Source organism: Anomaloglossus baeobatrachus, chromosome 2 (assembly GCF_048569485.1).
Source record: "Anomaloglossus baeobatrachus isolate aAnoBae1 chromosome 2, aAnoBae1.hap1, whole genome shotgun sequence".
In the NCBI taxonomy this organism is placed as follows: domain Eukaryota; kingdom Metazoa; phylum Chordata; class Amphibia; order Anura; family Aromobatidae; genus Anomaloglossus; species Anomaloglossus baeobatrachus.
In genome coordinates, this window is record NC_134354.1 from 519,106,957 (window position 1) to 519,129,418 (window position 22,462).

The 22,462-nt window shown below is 42.0% G+C and overlaps 1 protein-coding gene across 2 annotated transcripts in view; it reads left to right on the forward strand.

Moving 5' to 3' along the window:
* The window catches only part of ALCAM (activated leukocyte cell adhesion molecule), a 199,171-nt gene that overhangs the window by 159,363 nt on the left and 17,346 nt on the right, over window positions 1–22,462 (forward strand). The window contains exons 11-15 of one of the 2 annotated variants that reach the window (XM_075336567.1): window positions 1,330–1,463; window positions 1,677–1,809; window positions 2,419–2,457; window positions 2,988–3,093; window positions 18,489–18,604. In XM_075336567.1, the coding sequence (XP_075192682.1) occupies window positions 1,330–1,463; window positions 1,677–1,809; window positions 2,419–2,457; window positions 2,988–3,093; window positions 18,489–18,576 (500 nt within the window). In that variant the 3' untranslated portion in view covers window positions 18,577–18,604. The remainder of the gene's footprint in view (window positions 1–1,329; window positions 1,464–1,676; window positions 1,810–2,418; window positions 2,458–2,987; window positions 3,094–18,488; window positions 18,605–22,462) is intronic. The other variant, XM_075336568.1, reaches the window with a different exon arrangement.

Genomic DNA, 22,462 nt, shown 5'->3' on the forward strand with positions numbered 1-22,462 from the left:
CTGATGTAATGCAGGCATGAGGGAAACTACTGATCTTTAATGATCTTTTTTGTGTCGTCTGCATTCAAGGTGTAATCATTTTGATACTTTTTTTTTCTCAAATGTGTGATATTTTTATAAATTATTGCAAAAGATATTGACCTAAATTTAGCACTAAAGTAAAGTAATGTATGATGAAAAAAACTGACTCAAAATCAGCGTGATATGTGGAAACATTCTAGAGTTATTGCCACATAGTGGCACATGTCAGAGCTGAAAAATGTGGCCTGTCCATTAAGGGGCTAGTGGTGAACAACTCAAAGGAAAAAAAAGTTGATGGTGAACTGACATTCTAAAGGTGGCTTTACACGCTACAAGATTGCTAAAGCGATCCCGTTGGGGTCACGGAATTTATGACGCATATCCGGCCGCTTTAGCGATGTAGTTGCGTGTGACACCTATGAGCGATTTTGAATCATCGCAGAAACGTTCAAAATCGTTCACCGGTGACATGCCCCCCCTATTCCCAATTATCGTTGCGATCACCACATATCGTGCCACCGACGGGGGGCGGGTGCTATCGCACGCGACATCGCTAGACGATGCTAGCGATGTCGCAGCGTGTAAAGCCCGCCTTACTGATGCCATTTTGGGGTACTTTTGATGTTTTCATTGCTTTCTGCTGCATTTTTTTGTGGACATTGCAGCAACAGCAAAACAGCAATTCCGCCTTATTTTTTTTTTGCTTTACGGCATTTACTGTATGAGTTCAATAGTTTAATATTTTAATACTTAAAGTTTTTGCAAACATGGCGATATAAAGTTTGTTTTTTCTTAAAAGGGAGAATAGAGTTGATTCAAATTGTGTGTTCTTTTTTATATTTTTCTAAACTTTTTTTCTACTTTTTATGTGTGATTACGTCTACTGCGGTGCATCTGTATTGCTCTAACTGGATAAATGCATGGTGTAGTACTAAAATGGCAGCTTTGGAGGCCTTCAGCTGGCCCCTGTCTGCCAAGACAACTAATCGACTCCTCACGAGGGGAGGGCACTTGGCAACCAAAATGGCTCGCTCCCAGGATAATGGGCAATAAATGCTGCAGTCAGTTGCTGACTGGTATTTAAGTGGTTAACAACAGAGAACCAATCACAGTGCTGTCACAGACAGATGTGTGATATGGTGTAGGCTCTGCTGCTTCATACACCCCTACCCTGCATGTGGCCGATATGTATGTTATACATTGGGAAAGGGTTAAAGTTGTTTGCCTATATTTATTCAAAAAGAACTCAACAGAAGAGTAGATCTTAAATTGTTCTCCGTACCATATACTTTTATTTGCCCTCGGTAGGAAAGCCACGGATCAAGCTATCTAAAAAAACAAATGCTGATGGAAAGTCAAAAACAATTGTCTATGAAGTGGACGGCTTCCCGAAGCCTGAAGTGCAGTGCGTCAGTCTCGGTAACGGAGTGTACTTAAACAAGGTGAGCTCCAGGATTATCTATTCACTTTGACGTTTTCTCCCGAAAGCTGATGCTGATGTTCTTTGTGTGCCCGAAAATAAAAAAAAATCGGACTTAATACCTTCGTATGTGCATGTGACACTGCAAAATGTCTGAACCTTTATTTGTTATCAAAGTGCAAATGCAATGCCCAAGAAGCATCGTATTGAGATTTGCATATTTCATGTTCTGCAGACTGAAGAAACCACGCTAAGTAATGGAAGATATTCTGCCAAAATCATCATCTCCCCAGAAGAAAATGTCACCATCATCTGCAGCGCTGAAAACAAGCTGGGGAGAGAATCCCATTCCTTAAACATCTCTGCCAGTAAGTACCTGTCACTCACTCACGCCTCCTGATTTACCCTAATTAAGTGCGGCGCCAGAAAGCACATCACTGATTGTGTCAATCACTCCTTCATCCTTGTCAGTACGTCCGACCGTACATCATTAGTTGAGTTTTACCACCATTTCAACCCATAGTCTGGCATCTTATGTAAAGATGAATGTTTGGATGGAAGGATGGCAAAATAAAAGCAAAATTGGAAATGGCTGCTTACATCAGAGTTAAATTGTTGCAGAAAGAAGCCAAAAAGCCTCAAAAAAATAAAAAAAAGTGAATAAAAAAAACTAAAGCTGCCTCCTGGTTGCCCTGATTTGCAGTCTTGGCTGTGGTTTGGGAGTCCTGACGCTGCGGCTCGCCTTTGTCTGTATTAACCTTGTCATTTTGTATAGAAGAGGATTCTGAAAAGAAGATTTGGTTAGTGGAGTCTATTACATCAGTGAGAAAGTGAAACATTCGCCGTAGTTTTACTTGCACTAAGGGAAGAGTCATTTTACTGCTGGAGATTAGGACACATTATGGTGGTGAAGGTGACTTTCATACATCAGCAGAAGAAGGGTTTTTTTAATTTCACTTCTCAATTTTTCATTTCAGTCAGCATCCCAGAGCCAGTTGAGCCTAATAATAAAAGTGGTAAGTAAAGTAGTAGCGTAAGGTGTTTCTCTTCTTCCTGGGGTTTCCACTTTCCTTTCTCTATGGCACATCTTATTTATTTTTTCATTGCTGCACAGCTAGAGATTAATAAAGGACATTATCTTCCTTTCTGCTGCACATTAACTCTTAGAACTGTCCTAAAAGATGTCTTTGTAAGTCAGCAATCCTCTGTTTGGGAAGGTGAGAAGCATAAGTAATGCGATGGGGTGATTGTAGCTCTTGTGTATATTGTTTTGCATACTAAATAGTTGACGATGAGCGGGAAGAAATACAATTAGTATGTCTGTGCGGAGAGAGTGACATGAAGCTTGAGAACAACTCTCAAAGTCATCCTTGTATCTCATGTTTTTTTAATGGAAAGATAAATTCACAAAGCTGCTCCGACAATTGCTCACTTTTCTGTGCACATTTGTTTGTGTTCACGCGCTTTCTCTTAGGCACGCGTTCCTAAATGTCTGTTGTTGGGTTCCTTTTTACCATTGTTTTTGTTTTTTAAAATCGCTGTTTAGGTGAAAGTAACGACCATGCAAAACTCATTGTGGGAATTGTTGTTGGCCTTCTGCTTGCTGCACTTGTAGCCGGATTAGCCTACTGGATATACGTTAAAAGATCAAGGTAGTTCAACATTTCTTTCCTTTTAATTACTTACCTTACCTAATTAATTAGTCACTCTATGCAGTAATGTTTAAGGGGGGTTCTTATCTCTTTAACGCTGTGAGGGAAAAGCACAATTTAGTCTAAAGTCTTAATAACTAGTTGTGGTGTTTTCTTAAAGGGAACCAATCAACAGGATTTTTGCATATAACCTAAAGCCAGTGTTATCCTGGCACTATCAGGCTGATTCTATACATACCTGCAGTGGTCAGCTCAGATATTTAGGTTTTGAAATCCAAGAAAGTGAAGTTTATAAAATCAGCTGCTTCTTGAGTGACAGTTGCACTGGAGCAGATCATATATTCATAGTTATCCCCTCCCCCTGTTAGAATTAGCATAAGCATTATACAGACTCACTTTGTCTAGCAGGACCTGTGTGAGGTCATACCCATGTGACCTGGTATCCAGCTTTGGTGGCTGAGGCCCATCCCCTTTTGGAAACATGGGTATGACCTCACACAGGTCCTGCTAGACAAAGTGAGTCGTTTGTATAATGCTTATGCTAATTCTAACAGGGGGAGGGGATAACTATGAATATATGATCTGCTCCAGTGCAGCTGTCACTCAAGAAGCTGCTCATTTTATAAACTTCACTTTCTTGGATTTCAAAACCTAAACATCCGAGCTGACCACTAAAGGTATGTATAGAATCAGCCTGATAGTGCCAGTATAGCCCTGGCTTTAGGTTATATATGAAAATTCTGGTGATTGGTTCCCTTTAAATCAAAATCATCAATTACAAAGTTATTATATATAGGGGGGTTATTCACCAAAGCATATAAATAAAACCAATCCTTGCACTTGGGTTCATCTTTCATACACAACTGCTGGACTCTTATAATGTTTCTGCATAGACAAGAGATGGAGCCGAGCTACTATGTTGAGCTACTATGTTTAGCTTACATAATCTTTTGCCTTCAAAAGTCTTAGGTGCAAATATTTTGAAGTATATTGTTACAGTGATTACCACTGCATAATGGTATTCAGCAAGAAAGTGTGTTTGATCTTTGCTCACCCAGATTGACTGACTGACAACTACATTGTGTACTGACCGGCGTGATATATTCAGCAGCAGGGTGGAGGAACACTGAGGAGCTGTCAGTATGGCTAGGTGGGACAAGATTGACGTTATCTCATGAATACACTTGGACTTGGTATTACACAACCATTCTGAAATGGCTTTAAAAGCAAATACACCAACCAGCCTCTTCAGGAATATATGTAATTAATAATGTATAAAGTTTGTATTGTGAAACCTGGTGACAGATCCATGTTTGCTCCCTAATTGTAAAATCCAAATTGTTTTACATTATATCCATAGATAAATGTTCTACGTTGCCAGAGCATTCGCTTATTCTTCACTGCTTATAACATTGGCCAGTTCTATTAAAAAACTGCAGTTGTAATAATAATCAGATGAGTTGTAATAATAAGACAGGCCGATTATTGAGAACTAGAAGTGTGCATTTCCTAATCAACCTGACTAAACAGGCTGCCAATCACCGGATGAACAAGCACAATGCTTGATCACTAAGTGAAGGGACTTTTAAGATTGTTTAAAAATGATTGTTCCTGACATCACTTCATCTTGTGTAAGTAGGACATGTTCTGCTGAGAACAATAGTATTGTATGCACATGGAACAATCATATTAACGATCATTATGTTTGCATGTACTGTATGTACAGTAGGACTGTCTAAACAGGCTATTAAGTGACTGCTAATCGGTAAACATGTATCTAAACAGCGGTTGTTTAATAGGCACTGCCCAGCTTTAAGCGGGCTTTACACACAGCGACTTCGCTAGCGATGTCGCTGGTGAAAGCACCCGCCTCCGTCGGTTGTGTGTCACGGACAAATCGCTGCCCGTAGCGCACAACATCGCAATGACCCGTCACACATGCTTACCTGCCTAGCGACGTGGCTGTGGCTGGCAAACTGCCTGCTTTCTAAGGGGGCGGTTCGTTCGGCCTCACAGCGGCATCAATAAGCGGCCGCCCAATAGAAGCGGAGGGCAGAGATGAGCGGACCGAACATCCCGCCCACCTCCTTCCTTCCTCATTGCGGATGGCCGCAGGGACGGTGATGTTCCTCGTACCTGCGGTGTCACACATAGCGATGTGTGCTGCCACAGGAACGACGAACAATCTGCGTCCTGCAACATCAACGATAATCGGGATTAGAAAGACCGGTCAACGATTAGGTGAGTAATTTTGATCGTTTAACGGTCGCTCGTGCGTTTCACACGCAACGACGTCGCTAACGAGGCCGGATGTGCGTCACTAATTCCGTGACCCCAATGACATCTCGTTAGTGATGTCGTTGCGTGTAAAGCCCGCTTTTAGTGTCGGCGATGATGCCTTTATTTTGCTCTAATGTCGTGCTTACAACACTTTGCCCACACCCTGCTGGCAGTTCACAGCTGTTTCCCATGCAATAATGTATGGCAAATAATGTGTCTGATCACTTTCTGGTGGTCTTTTCTGGGATCCAAGGAGTAGGTAGTAGTTTTTCACACAGGAGAATTAGACATTGCACCCTTTGTCTTTTCCATGGTCTTCTCCTGCTTTCTACTCTTCCATATGAAATTAATTTCGGCATCCACTTAAATGGCTCCATCACTTGATGGGCAAATTCCTGCTGTAAGAGAAGAACATTTATTCCTGCCCTAATGAGTTCCCAATGTTGACCTCTATCATGTTACAATAGTGCCAAAATCTCTGGACTTTTTGTTATTAAACGGATTGTCTGGGACGTTAACTTTGATGGCCTATCTTGAGGATGGATCATCAATGTCTGATTGGTGAGGGTGCGATAACTGGCACCTCCAACGATCAACTGCTCCCAGTGCCAACACTGCCACAAATTGCTCAGCTGCAGAGCGTCACAGCACAGCTTCAACAACTGTATAATGGCCGTGGCAGGATCATGCACATCAGCCCCCTATTCGAATCATTAGGGGCAGATATGCAGTACCTGGCCACGGCCATTATTCCATAGACGGAGCTGTGCTGTGCAGCTCCGCACCTCGATAGTTGGTGGTGGCATCAGGTACAGCTGATCAATGTTAAAGTCTCGGACAACCCTTTTAAATCCTGGCTCCTTGCTTGTCATGTTGTAGTGGGGGAGTCAAGAGTCACACACAAAGTGTTGCAAGCCGTACGCTGCTCCTGGGCCACACTGTAGACACATTCATAACTAAAATAAATATCAAGAATTATAAGTAGATTTCACGACAAGTGAAAAGATGGTGGCAATCTTCCCTTGCAATGTCATAGGGCAGTTTGTAATTGTCTCTAAAATAGTTAATGATAGGGTGCAGGCTCCAGATACTTGTATACCCTTCACTTGATTAATACTAATCTCCCATCCCCTTATTATGCCGATTAATCAATGAAACACATTGGGGGACTCAGGTTGTATGTATAAGATATTATATTACTACAATTTCCCTATTGAACATGAATGGATGGTACTCCGTGGTGGCATCTACTCCACTATTAACAAATCAATAAGCTGTTAAGAGTTACATTGAATATCTAATATTGGCTAATTAAATGATTCCTATGTAAATAATGTTTTAGTGCATATAATAAAGGCTAGCTTTCAAAAGCCTGTTAATGAGTGGAATACATATAGTGGGACTTTGCCCTTTTAGACTAGCTATATATTAGAACATTGCGCTCAACTCCCATAAGACCAGTGCGTTTTATTAAAGTAGCTCTTTGACATAAAGGCAACAAGTCTACAAACACATGGTTAAAATTCCTGTTATTCCAGCTTTGTTAAAAACCTTGTATAGTACATGGACATACATATATTCCAATTTGTGGCACAGCAAGTCCCAGCAGAAGCACCCTAAGGGTTCAAAACGAGTCGACCGTTTTAGTACTTGGAATATATGCGGTTCCATGTAATATATGACGGTTTTAACAAAGCTGGAATAAAAAGCTTTTATTTTACTATTGTGTGCTGGTTCATAATGTGGACTTCTTGCTGCGAAGTTGTTTGGATATGGAACCAACCGAGCACCAAGAAGTGACAGCACCCGCAGGTGAAATGACTTTTACTTCTACCTTTCACTTAAGATGATATTTGTGTGTCTATATGAGATCCGCTTATCGGTTCTCTGCGACATTGCTCAGAAAACAGATCATTTAGTGACAGTTTTGGGAGATTGTAACGTGGCATCTGGTAATTATAGGTACCGCTGGCTTAGTGCAAGGAGTATAAAAATTAGAATAGTGTAAGTAAATTCCTCTTAACCTCATCTCAGCAATTATATACAAAGGGCCCAATACTACAGTCTTCAAACCCGAGAAATAAATATTGAAAGTGAATATTGCTGTTCTTTCTCAAATTCCCAAATATTTTCTTTCTTTAATATTTTGGTTATTCTAAATAAAAAAAAGTTGTCAGAAATTGGAGTCTAAAATTAAGTATGATATGTTGTCAGTTTTGAACAGTTTTCTTCTTCAGTAAAATCAGACATGTTCGCTAGTGAAGTTTTAATAGCCCCAGTGCTGTCAATCAGCACGTCTAAATGATATGTCCTCTAATTATGATTTCTAGAAGGATTATCTCCTGCTGTCAGTCTTGACGTGGCCCTGTCAGTGCTGGAACTGTTCTGAGAATTTATTGCATTGCTACATTGCAGTGAAAAAGATGAATAGCAAATATTAATGTTGGCATCGCCCCCAGTGTTTACTAACTAGCTGTCCAATGGAATTTTCACCTGCCTGTGAAGGTACTGCACGTCTGGGATAAAAGCCTCATTAAAGGGTAAACAAATCATCAAAAATAAATTTTCTGAATGTTAGAGATGCATGGTTACATGGTAAGAGTAAAAAAAAAGACATGTCTTACAAGCTTTCCCTGGGTATCTTGGTTAGGTAGAAGAGTAGCAATGAATGGACCCGTTGAAGTTTGATTCGGCGGGTTCAGCCGGACTTTAAATAAAGTTTGGTTTGGGACCCGGACTTGACCTGAATCCCAATGGAAGTGACTCTGCCCACAAGCAGGCAGCCATAAACAAAACATTTCCGGGAGCGGGTGGTTGGGTTTTCCCTTTTTGGGGGGAGAAGGAAGGTTGCACACTAAATCTGATCACACAGTTGTTACCCCCCAGTGCGAGCCGATCAAACACTGCCAGTTGCTCGCACTGGGCTTAGCACCGAGCATACCCAAGTACAGTGATACTCGCTCAAGTGGTTTGCATACATAAAGCACCTGAACGCCAAATCCGAACTGTTTTTTTGTTTTTTTTAAGTCTGTGCTTGGTGCGAACACCCAACTTTAAAATTTAATCTCTATAGAAGAGGACAACAAAACAAGAATAAAGATCTTTGTTTACCTCTGCTGTTCCAAAGAAATATATACAAAAAACATGGTCTCTAGAGATTAGTGGACCCGTTCATGTTTGTGTTCAGCAGCTTTAGCCGGTCTTTAAAGTTCTGTTTGGGACCTGAACTTGACCCAAACCTCATAGGAACTCAATGATTGGGCAGTTCGGGTCTCCACCTACTGTACATAAAGCCAGCCATAAACAGAAGGAGGGTGGAGTTTTTTCATTTTTTTTTTTACTTGAGTTTCTACACACTGCATTTAACTGTTTTTTCCCCCATTGCGAGCCATTCAGACACTGCAAGCAGTCCACACTGGGCTGAGTGTACCCAAGCACAGCGCTGCTTGCTTGAGTGGTTTGCATACGTAAAGCACCCGAACTCGATCACAAATTGATTTTTTTTTTTTTGTAAAGCCGGTGTTTGGTACAAATACCTAACTTAAAAATGTGGGTCCTTTCATCTCTATGGAAGAGGACAACAAAACATGAATAAAGATCTTTGTTTACCTCTTCTATTCTAAAGAAATGCATACAAAAACATGGTCTGAGAGAATTCACTCATCTGGAGCTTATCCTGCAAAAAAATAGGACTAGTGATGAGTGAGCACTACCATGCTCAGGTGCTTGGTACGGGCAACAAGCTCTTTGATGCACAGATGGGCGCAACTTGAGTATAATGGAATTCAATGGGCAACCCAAACATTTCTCCAGTAACTCTTCCGGAAAAATGTTCGAGTCCCTCATTGATTTCCAGTACGTGAGTCACATCCATCCGAGCGTCCAACTGTTTATTACAAGTACGGAGAACCTGAGTATGGTAGTGCTTACTCATCGCTAAGCAGAACCTCTAATAATAAAAAAGTTGTGGTTGACAGAGTACCAACAGTCTAATCATCAATCTAAAACATTTTTGGATCTTTAAAGTGAAAATGGCATAATACCTTATGGGGTTAAAATCTTTTTTCAGCCATAGGAGTTGCCTTGGTTAGTGTTCATGCCTGATGTTTTCTGATGTGGAGCCTGGTCCCCCTCGGACATCAGAAACCAAGCCTGACTCTACTTCTGCATTACCTATACATATGCATATTGTGCATATTTACCATTGACTGGACCATAAAATAGTTGTAATGTCTCCCCAGGGACAAGAAATCTTTCGCTCACCTGAGCCTCTCGACAGTGGCAAATTTAGGGGCCAAGAAAAGGACCATGTTGAGCTCCTAAAATGGCTTGGATATGCAGTTCTTATAGGGATGGTTGGGTGTGACGGAAAGGGCTGCACAGGAACACTCTGTTGCTCCCAGAAGGGTCATAAGTGTCCAGTCGGATCTTGGAAAAACCCTTACAACAAACTTTGTATTTAGCTTTAGCATGCTGTGGCCCTGTTGTGTAACAGTAGATGCTGACACTCAGTCAAGGTTTACTTCTTTGCATATACAGCAGCTTATTTGACATGAACAAAATATAAATAATTATCAGATCATGAAGTTTTGAGTATTTATGGTAAAAAATAAAGAGATTATACTCTTATCAATTGATGAGGGTTCCTCTACCATGAGGTGAACTGTTCCTCTGTATGTACCACAAGCCATATTCCCTGAAGAAGTATAGTTACTAATGAAAATTGGTACATCTGGGTAGCACAGGAAGAAACATGTTGAGATATTTTGTTCATTATTTGGGGATGAAATAAACATCTTGTTTAAATGTATTTCCCCTGCTGCACAATTACTGTACAATAATCTCCGCTCTTTCTGAATCATCCTGCCCTTAACTAAGCCATGGGAATACTGTAATAGCCAAGTTTATGGTATAAATGTATACATGGAATATATAACGCTGGCATGTATTGTCTCCATACACAGCGTACAGGGCTCCACCAGCCAGTATGAGGACATGATTTGTAATTTGTATGTATGAAGTAAACAGCAGGGCCCGGTATGGCGATCTGTGTATGAACCACAAAGGATTTATCTCTCTTCCACAATTGCTGCTGTTTGATGAAGGGAATGGAAATTCATCAGCTGGAAAGAAATCCAGCTTTGTTGTTCTGAGGTCTACTTTTTCGTATATACTAGGTTAGCGTCACTAATGGCATTCCTGGAAGATAAATATTTGTTTAAAAAGGGCATGTTTTTGTGCAGATATCATCCTTGGGGCACAGCGTGAAATGGACGTATATGGAGTTTATAAAATCTTTGATGATGTGACAGGTAGGATTAGCTAAGGACTTCTATGGTGCTGGTTCTCACATCCTGCCTGATGTATCCGTCATAATGATCTTGGGGGTATTGTCTTGGTGAGTTCATGTCGAGTGAACCTGCTCCCGCCACAACTTCGTATTCTGCATTCATGCTAATATTTATACTGCTCAGTAAACAGTGACAAGTAGAACAATGCCAGAATTGCGTTTTTTCCTGGCAGAAAAAATAATCAATAAATCATCACATTAAAAATGTCTCACTAAAAAACTAATCTTCTATACAGTTAGATATAGTGAGAGGAAAATAAAAGGTATGATTCTTTGCATGCCTAAATAAAATGGCAGATAAGGTATCCTAAAAATTGGACTTTAGTTCAGTGTCCTAAGTGCTAGCCAGTCATAAAACTTGTTTCATGTATTTTGTGATTAAAGGGAACCTGTCAGGTGCCATATGCACCCAGAACCCCGAGCAGATCTGAATGCATATTGTTAATCCCTGTCTAACCATCCCTGTATACACTAGCATAGCTAAAGAGATCTTTAGAAAAAGTATTTCTAAAGATCTTTTATCGTATGATAATCAGCGCGGGGATTAGTCCCAAGGGCTTTAGATCCCCGACTAGTCCGCCTGTTATAATGTTAGCACGCTCACAGGGGCGTACTAACATGCTATTCAATTCAGCATCACCAACGGTGATGCGCGTATCTGTGTTCTCTGTGAACGCTTTTCTGAATGCTGGGCACTTCTAGTCATTCGCAGTAGATCTCTCTGAAGCCGGGACACATTCACTCGGCTTCATACTGCTCATGACCGGATGTGCCCGGCATTCAGAAGTGCTGTCACAGCAAGCACAGGTATGCACGTCACCACTGGTGATGCTGAATTGAACAGCATGTTAGCACCCCCCTGTGGGCAGGCTAACATGCTAAGAGGGCGGCTAGTCGGCGGATGTAACACCCTTGGGACTAGTCCCCGCGCTCATTAGCATAAGATAAGAGATCTTTAGAAATACTTTTTCTAAAGATCTCTTTATCTATGCTAGTGTATGCAGGGACGGTTAGGCTATGTGCCCACATTGCGTTCTGTCCCTGCAGAAATTTCTGCAGCGATTTGAACGGCACACGTGCGCTTCAAATCGCTGCAGAAACAGTGTATCTATTTTTTTTTACCCATAATAGTTATTGTTATTGCCAGAAACAAAAGGACTGATTCTGGTTCATCCAGACTGGCATGGCACACGCTCACACTATACAAGTTTTGTTGGAGTACGTGGCACTGAATTCATTAAGAAGCACACTCCAATTACTGGTTTTGGTGCATCTTCTCTGTGACATGCACCTATGCGTTTTTGCTACGCCTGAAATAGACTTGGTAGCATTTCTGGCATTTTTATGGATTTTGCGCCAACTTGGCTACACCCTCATCCCACCCCAGCTGTACACATTTTGATGGAGCTGGATAAAACTGGTGTGAAAACCCAAAGAGTTGCAGAATTTTTGCACAACTTCTCACTGCACAGACATTTTGCAACTTTTTAAAGCTTTTACTCCAGTTTTCCAGAAAAATACAAAACAAAATCCATAAAGTTCTTCGCAGGTGCAGTCACATGTCATGCTGTTTCATCTAAACAACTGTCTTTTTCTTGTTAGTCATTAGACCAACAATAAGGAAAATAAGTCAAGTATGCGGACATTTCAAGTATCCATTCAGTCTGCACAAAAAAACAATTTGAGAAAAAATGATTGCAATTAACAAGCAATCATCCTAAAATGGGCTTATGGCATTGCTGGGTATAAATATAGGCATGAAATATTTTGAATATCATAGAGCAAGATAATTCGAGAACAAGAAATACTTGTCATGAAATCAGTCTATGCCTGGAAATTGAATGCTTTCTTGTTAAAACTTTTTATCACACAACTTCTTCTACATAATTATGTTAAATTGTATAGGCTACAAAGAATGCCCTGCTCATCACGCCATGCAGCGCATCACTGTATGTTATGGGAGGTGTTAACATTTCAATGGTCTGGAATCTTATTGATAACACAGCATCATTTTTAGAGACCACCTGCTGCATTGGCTGCAATCCTTCTTAGCTGTATGGATGGTATCCTATGAAAAGAATCACATAGCAGCAGGCAAGCGTCCTAAGAACAGCGCTGCATCTTGCCAAAGCCAGCAGCCTTCATAGATTCAAAGCAATTACCTTCTTGACTTTTAATAACACATCCACGGAGAACTCCTCTTGTGTCAGCATGCATACTTCAAATGTGTGTTTTCATTGTGGAGCTCAGAGCAAGAAGGGATTCATCACTGTAATAAAACAACATTCTCTATATAATTTTTACATCACAATATTCTTTTATTCCTTGTTTTCTCAAAACCTAAACCTAGAATAAGCCAAGCTGAGTTAGTTAAAGGAAAAGTATAGAATAATGTAAGATTCACACATCTGCTCCCAGTTTGACAGATCTGCGTTTCGTTTGGAACCTGTGGGGAATCTAGTTATTGTTAAACAAGTGGGCATGAAAGATTTTGCCTTTACCCCGAGTGCCGTGGGGAAGTAGAATATAGCACATTAGAAGTGGAAGTATCCATTTTGACTTTTCTCAGGTCCTAATAATCATACAATGTGGAGGTATTTTTCTGTCAAATAAACTCTTTCCCTTTCCAATCTACATGCAGTAAGAAAATGCGCACTACTTTTATCCGTGTTAAAGGAACTTCCCTTATAGTCATTTATGAAATATTATTTACTGTATATGTGCTAAAAATATGAGAGCCCAACTGGTGGGACATTCACCAATCCAAAAGATGGTGTTGTCCAGTTACCCATTTTTTTTTTAAGGTGGGAGAAGGTGGCACAGCATATGCAAAATCACCTACTAGGGTAGAAAGTGTAGGGAAGAAGTATAGTGAAGGTAGAAATGACTTGCTGTATGTTTATTTAACTTCCGCATGTCCATAATTGGATTATCTAGGTGGGATCAGCGCTGTCTCATTGTTCTTTCAGTGACTGGCATCCCTGAATGTGCCACATATTTATATCAATTCGGCAGTACCAGCTACATTTTTCCACTATTCTGATAGTTTTTGTGCATATGAAGGACTTCATTTAGAATACTACCAAATGCACGGTGATCAAAAATGAATTTGAAGGTAGAAATGATTTCCTGTGATTTCACAATTTGAGGGAAAAGGTGGCACAGCATATTCACACTCACTAGGGTAGAAAGTGGTGGATGAAGTGTTGTGAAGGGAGAAAAAGTTTTTTTGTGATTTCACAATTTGAGGAAGAAGGTGGTGTAGCACCCCACGGGGCAGGTGCGTTTAACTTACTCGTCACCAAGCCTTCGACTTTTGTGGTCACGGGCGGCCTAGCCCGATTCGTTTCCCTGAGGCGTACAGAAGATGGCAAGGAAGAGATGATGGGGGTAGTAGTGGGGTGTTTGTCGTGACGCCACCTGTGGTATGCCGCCAGGGAATGGGCCGCCACTGCTGTCGCTGTCCTCTGCAGTTGCCGCGGTTCCAATGTTGGGTCCGGCTTGAAGCGAGGCCCTGGATCCTATATAGGTACTGTGCTGTCGGGGGCTATGTGGTCAGGGAAGCTTGAAACTTTCCGTCCAAGCAGATTATGGAAAACTAACGTGAAGTATGATCTTCCCTAGGGTCCTGCCGCCCCTGTGTGGTGTCGGTTGCGAGGGGAGCAGATTCACTCTCCCAACGACAACCGTGTGAACTTTCTCCTTCCCACCGGAGCACCTGAGAGGCATGTCTGCTCCGCTGCTCTCCTGCTGGAGAACTCTCTAACTGCTGTGTTGGCTCCTGACTCCTCCTGCTGGCTGCACCTCCCCCCCTCCCAGGTCCTAGGCTAGTGGGCCTGGGGCCGTTGTTGAGGGCATCTTGAAAATGCTTCTCTGTCGGCGACCCTTTTATTACCCTACCCTAGCCCAGTCCCCAGTTGGAACCGGGCAACCTGGTGTGTATTTGAGTGTGTAATGTGGTGAAACTGGGACTGACCTCCTCAGGAACCGGGTGTGACATTACACCCAATGTTGGGTGCCATACTCTATGGCGACTGAAGCCTCAGGGGCGCCGCAGTGGCACATGCTTATACACAATCACTTACGAGTGGGGAAAGAAGTATAGTGAAGGGAGTAAAAGGTTTTCTGTGATTTAAAATTTCTGAATATGAGAGTCTCATAGCATCAGGCAAGCATCCTAAGAACAGGGACTGCATCTTGCCAAAGCCAGCAGCCTGCATAGATTCAAAGTAGTTACCTTCTTGACTTAATATCGCATTCACGAAAAACTCCTCTTATATCAGTACACGTGTGTGGTCTTTGGGATTGAATGCCATACAGACCAATGTTTGATGGTCCACGTATGGATTACAGATGAACACAGATGGGGAGTTGTAGTGTTGAGTGTCATAATCAGTGAGGTAAGTTTTGCAAAATTTGTTTCACACTTTTGAGCTCAAATTCTTAGACTTGGAAAAAGTGCTGGGCTTTATTTACAGTGAATTGTGGGATATCACATGGAGTTTCTGCTTCTCTTTTTGAGAGGGTCTAAACTTGCTAAACGTTAAACTAAAGTCTATAGTGAAATATGAAGTGGACTACATACAAATTGCTTTGGTTTGTTGCATTTTTGAGTTCGGTGGTGGTGTTTTTTTTTTATTTTCCTCAAAACAGCATGTGCTTTTATGCTATTTTTTTTTCCCATTTTTCTAAAGACCTTTTTGTAGAACTTGAAATATATCAACAAATGAGCATTTAAAAATGTTACAAAAAATGTAACTAAAAGTACTAGAAAAATTGCTTGAAATTCATCAACTTTGTACAATCTCTTTATGCTGTACAAGAAAAAGTGTGTGTATTCGCTGTTAATAAAAGATTTAGATATAGGGGTGAAACTGCTTTTCTACCAGAAGACGAGAACGTAGTGAAATGTCAGCAAGTGATATCATACAAAGCACAGCAAATAGATAACTTTGTGTGGATCAGTTCTACTCGGAATGGTGTAACACATGATGAATTACTGCACAGAAGTATGAGGAGTTATGTACTCTGCTCCTCCTGATACGGAGAATGAAAAATTTCTATCTTTTTTTTCTTTACTTAAAAAAAAAAAAAGCGACACAATTGTGATAGGTGCAATCAGTATAAATCTTGGTAGACGTATGCAATGGGAGTTGTTGGCTTAACCATCTGTTGGATATCTCATCTGTGTTGTAAAGTGTGTACTTAGAATAAAGAATACACTTTTTTTTTGTTCCGCCTTTTACAGCCCCTGCGTCATGTAGTGAAGAGTGCCTTTCTCTGCAATGTTATTGCTTTATTTTTAGTATATCTGTCTCATTTGAAAGATCAGCTTAGCGAGAGGCTTTATTCACATTATCACGTACTGTGCAGTTTGAGAACACTCGAAAAAAACATCTCGAGGATCAACAAACCTCTGTAACGGCACAATTTGATGCCTGTGCACTTTTTCAAGCCATAGCAAATTTTAAAGCTGCCTGTATTGAGGGTAAGCATTTTACTACGTCTATCTATTTTATGCAACTTAATCTGCTTTACAAATGCAAATGCCACACATTGACATCATGCACAGCTTACAAAGTGACTGCAGAGACTTACTCGAGCTGGAGAAAATGCGAAAAGTTGAACAGAAAGCGCATAACTTATTTAATGTGATTTTCACAATATTTTTTTTAATTATTTGGTCCAGCCTGTATAATTAATTGTTTCTATCAAATTGCCTTTATTATCAGGAATGTTGTATATATTATTAACATTTGATCAGTGATGTAAAAGCATTCCTCATTTGTGTAACATGTTAAACTGTATCGTCCTGATTTCCAAAAACAGAATATGAATATTATTAAAAAAAAGGAGTTGGTGTGCATATTTGCCAAAATGCTTGATGTTTTTTATTCTGGAGTCTTTCTGTATTCATATTTTTTTTTTTTATTCTGCTTTGTCACAAGCAGAATATTGAAATTCAATGTTGTAGCCGATCCGTCACATGATGGAAAACAGCCCACCCCCACCAAAACAGTGTCTGTTAGGTTTCCTTAATGCTGTCCTTCATTCTCCTTGGAAAGTTAGAAAATAAACAATCTGCAAAGTCTTCCAACTGAATCGTCAACACAAATGTGACGTGACCAAATCAGACATCCACTTTAAATGGTCAACTTGGCCCATATTTATTACTTAATTTAAACTAGTTTTTTGGTCAACTAAGTCCCAGAAGTTTACAATCTGTGCAAAAACATACAAAAAGTGTCAAGTTGTTTTTTTTGTTTTTTTTGTCCTATGCTCAACACAAGTTGAAAAAGTTGCTTTGATGAAATGAAAGGGGGGGAGGAAGCATGGTCAACAACTTTCAGACAGATTTCTTGAGCTTTATGTCAGATAATATCACCAATGTTGGCACAAATTTGCTTCTGGCGTAGATTTCATTTTCTGGCTTTGACTGTCCAGAAATTTGCCAGATTTATTAGACTATTTCCTAAAAAAAAAAAAAAGTTATCCTCTATCCCAAGGAACTTGCTCAAACTTGGCTCCATTCATTGTCTGTGGGACTTGTGTTAATTGCCGAGAACTGTACTCAACAATGAATGAAGCGGAGACTGCACTTGTGCGCCTTCATTCAGGATGTGGCCGCTGGGCTCTGATCCGGGGACCGCTATCAGAATACCACCAATAAGCTTGTTATCCCCTTTTCTATGAATAGGGAATACATTAAGGGGGTTTTCGGGGAGGGGGAGGATAACCCTTTAAGTGTTGTGCACGCTTTGATAAATTTGCCACTATTTACTAGGACAGTCTTCTTTTCAGATTGGCGTATAAAGCCCCAATGTCGTATAAATCTGCCCCTATAACTCTAATACGAGAGTCTACTACATGGAGATGTTTTTTTCCTAAATAACAATAGTGTCTTCTCTTAGCCTTAGGTGATAACCATGTACATCACTAATCCTTCACAGTAGACTTGTTATTGTTGCTTCCCAGCAAACAAATTAACCTCAGAGAAAATCCTTATTTGTGAAGGTTTTTGCTTCTGACATTTTTGATTCATTTGTCTCTTCTGATGTGTACAGGCAAACAGTTGTAACCTTCTCCTTGACATTCTGTTCTGTGCCTTGCAGTGCACGCACAGACTTTCACAGTGGGCCGTGTGGTTCCTTTTCAATATAAATCTTCTGTTGAAAAAAAATCAAATGAAACCTCAGGGGCATCTGAATGGAAATGTACAACATAGTGCTGAAAATGTGCTTAATTTACTTTTATATACAACCTGTACTCTATGCAGTGTTTCATCAAAACCGTTACAAAATGGTTTGCGTAAATCTACAGACTGATTCATTCTTTGGGTTCCTAATCGATCATCGTTGCTGGGTCTAGCTGTTGGGGGGAATTTTTCACTCTGCTTTAAATCACTACTAAGATTTGGAGCATCATAAATCGTTTTTCCTTAAACCACATTAATTTAAGAGCAAATAGTTTAGTGAATATCTTGGCGGTGTTCCTAATGCGTTGCAGAGGGACAGCGGGGTATATTGGTGTTTTGGAAAGAAGCCTACATTTTCAGATTTAAGTTCCATTTAATATTTTAATTGCTACTACGTAACTTACTTTTATATCGGTAATTTCAAGAATATAACGTAAATTGTACCCAGGACAGTTGTAAAAGATGAACCATTTTTCCCGCACGCATGTCAAACCGTTATTCAGTTGTTAATTTATCGCATTACCAATTAATACTCACTCTAATCAGCATTTGTTTTCTTTTTTTTTTCAGCCCAGCCTCGAAACATGTAGGAAAAGAACTTGGTAACACAGAAGAAAACAAGAAGCTAGAAGAAAATAATCATAAATCAGAAGCATAAGAATAATATAAATAACACAATACTCAAGGTAGATTTCACAAACTCAATTTTTTCCAAAGCGTTTTCCTATCACAAAGGAATCAGTATTACTAAGATGACTGTAATCCAGATACATAATGACGACTCTTTTTTTTCTCGAAGCACAGCTTAAACTTTGCATAAGAGAATCATCTCCGTATGATTTGCAAATTCTCATATTGCACCTGGCTTATACCAGTAGTGAAGAATTCATGAGTCTGACAATCAATTTATCAACAGACAGTGCCTCATGAATATTTGAAGCGAAATGTCTGTGATGTCACTGATTTATGGTACATGTAGAGGCATTATCTTCTAACTACTGAAAAAATGTCAACCGGAGCAGCCCTACTAGATTGTACATTAAAGTATGTTTGTTCAGAAAGTTACAACTATCATAATTTATGTCTACTTTGGGAAATAATCTTCATTACGGTAACTGCCTTCTTACAGGTGTATTAACCCGTTTCTGTCAGCGCTGTATAACTTAATGGGCAAATGGCATGGTCCTGATTTCAGGAGCCCATTATTTTCCATGTTGTGTTGGATGCTCTTGCACATAGCAACCTCCATTTTGTGTGTCTATTTAAAGATCATTGATGATAGTAATCTGTTACAAGTCTGTATGCGGGAAAAGCAGGGAACACATATAAAAAATATATAATGGAATTAAAAATAAACAGCCCATCAAACAACACCTCCAAACAACCTACATCAAGAAAAGAAGGGAATTTTGTTACTTACCGTAAATTCCTTTTCTTCTAGCTCCTATTGGGAGACCCAGACGATTGGGTGTATAGCACTGCCTCCGGAGGCCACACAAAGCATTACACTAAAAAGTGTAAGGCCCCTCCCCTTCTGGCTATACACCCCCCGTGGGATCACGGGCTGATCAGTTTTAGTGCTAAAGCAAGAAGGAGGAAAGCCAATAACTGGTTTAAACAAATTCACTCCGAAGTAACATCGGAGAACTGAAAACCGTTCAACATGAACAACATGTGTACTCGAAAAAAACCAACAATCCCGAAGGACAACAGGGCGGGTGCTGGGTCTCCCAATAGGAGCTAGAAGAAAAGGAATTTACGGTAAGTAACAAAATTCCCTTCTTCTTCGGCGCTCCATTGGGAGACCCAGACGATTGGGACGTTCAAAAGCAGTCCCTGGGTGGGTAAAGAAATACCTCATGTTAGAGCTGCAAAGACAGCCTTCCCCTACGGGGAGGTAACTGCCGCCTGCAGGACTCTTCTACCTAGGCTGGCGTCCGCCGAAGCATAGGTATGCACCTGATAATGTTTGGTGAAAGTGTGCAGACTCGACCAGGTAGCTGCCTGGCACACCTGTTGAGCCGTAGCCTGGTGTCGTAATGCCCAGGACGCACCCACGGCTCTGGTAGAGTGGGCCTTCAGCCCTGATGGAACCGGAAGCCCAGCAGAACGGTAGGCTTCAAGAATTGGTTCCTTGATCCATCGAGCCAGGGTGGCTTTGGAAGCCTGCGATCCTTTGCGCTTACCAGCGACAAGGACAAAGAGTGCATCCGAGCGGCGCAGGGGCGCCGTGCGGGAAATGTAGATTCTGAGTGCTCTCACCAGATCTAACAAATGTAAATCCTTTTCATACCGAAGAACTGGATGAGGACAAAAGGAAGGCAAGGAGATATCCTGATTAAGATGAAAAGAGGATACCACCTTAGGGAGAAACTCCTGAATGGGGCGCAGCACTACCTTGTCCTGGTGGAACACCAGGAAGGGAGCCTTGGATGACAGCGCTGCTAGCTCAGACACTCTCCGAAGAGACGTGACCGCCACTAGAAAGGCCACTTTCTGTGAGAGACGAGAAAGTGAAACATCCCTCAGAGGCTCGAAGGGCGGCTTCTGGAGAGCAACTAGTACCCTGTTTAGATCCCATGGATCTAACGGCCGCCTGTACGGAGGGACGATATGACAAACCCCCTGCAGGAACGTGCGCACCTGAGAAAGTCGTGCTAGACGCTTCTGAAAAAACACGGATAGTGCCGAGACTTGCCCTTTAAGGGAGCCGAGCGACAAGCCCTTTTCCAACCCAGATTGCAGGAAGGAAAGAAAAGTAGGTAACGCGAATGGCCAGGGGGATACTCCTTGTGCAGAGCACCAGGATAAGAAAATCCTCCACGTTCTGTGGTAGATCTTAGCAGAAGTGGACTTCCTAGCCTGTCTCATGGTGGCAACGACTCCTTGGGATAATCCTGAAGACGCTAGGATCCAGGACTCAATGGCCACACAGTCAGGTTCAGGGCCGCAGAATTCCGATGGAAAAACGGCCCTTGGGACAGTAAGTCTGGTCGGTCTGGTAGTGTCCACGGTTGGCCGACCGTGAGATGCCACAGATCCGGGTACCACGACCTCCTCGGCCAGTCTGGGGCGACGAGTATGACGCGGCCGCAATCGGATCTGATCTTGCGTAGCACTCTGGGCAAGAGTGCCAGAGGTGGGAACACAGAAGGGAGCCGGAACTGCGACCAATCTTGCACTAAGGCGTCTGCCGCCAGAGCTCTTTGATCGCGAGACCGTGCCATGAACGTCGGGACCTTGTTGTTGTGCCGCGACGCCATTAGGTCGACGTCCGGCACCCCCCAGCGGCGACAGATTTCCTGAAACACGTCCGGGTGAAGGGACCATTCCCCTGCGTCCATACCCTGGCGACTGAGGAAGTCTGCTTCCCAGTTTTCTACGCCCGGGATGTGAACCGCTGATATGGTGGATGCTCTGTCCTCCACCCACAACAGAATCCGCCGGACTTCCTGGAAGGCTTGCCGACTGCGTGTCCCTCCTTGGTGGTTGATGTATGCCACCGCTGTGGAGTTGTCCGACTGAATTCGGATCTGCTTTCCTTCCAGCCACTGCTGAAAGGCTTGTAAGGGCAAGATACACTGCCCTGATCTCCAGAACATTGATCTGAAGGGTGGACTCCTGCTGAGTCCACGTACCCTGAGCCCTGTGGTGGAGAAAAACTGCTCCCCACCCTGACAGACTCGCGTCTGTCGTGACCACTGCCCAGGATGGGGGTAGGAATGATCTTCCCTGTGATAATGAGGTGGGAAGAAGCCACCATTGCAGAGAGTCCTTGGCCGTCTGGGAAAGGGAGACTTTCCTGTCCAGGGAAGTTGACTTCCCGTCCCATTGGCGGAGAATGTCCCATTGAAGTGGGCGCAGATGAAACTGTGCAAACGGGACTGCCTCCATTGCTGCCACCATCTTCCCTAGGAAGTGCATGAGGCGCCTTAAGGAGTGCGACTGACCATGAAGGAGAGACTGTACCCCTGTCTGTAGTGACCGCTGCTTGTCCAGCGGAAGCTTCACTATCGCTGGCAGAGTATGAAACTCCATGCCAAGATACGTTAGTGATTGAGTCGGTGACAGAGTTGACTTTGAAAAGTTGATGATCCACCCGAAAGTCTGGAGAGTCTCCAGCGCAACATTCAGGCTGTGTTGGCATGCCTCTTGAGAGGGTGCTTTGACAAGTAGATCGTCCAAGTAAGGGATCACCGAGTGTCCCTGGGAGTGCAAGACTGCTACCACTGCCGACATGACCTTGGTGAAAACCCGTGGGGCTGTCGCCAGACCAAATGGCAGAGCTACGAACTGGAGATGTTCGTGACCTATCACAAAACGTAGAAAACGTTGGTGCTCTGTAGCAATCGGCACGTGGAGATAAGCATCTTTGATGTCTATTGATGCAAGGAAATCTCCTTGAGACATTGAGGCAATGACGGAGCGGAGGGATTCCATCCGGAACCGCCTGGCGTTCACATGCTTGTTGAGCAGCTTTAGGTCCAGAACAGGACGGAACGAGCCGTCCTTTTTTGGAACCACGAAGAGATTGGAGTAAAAAC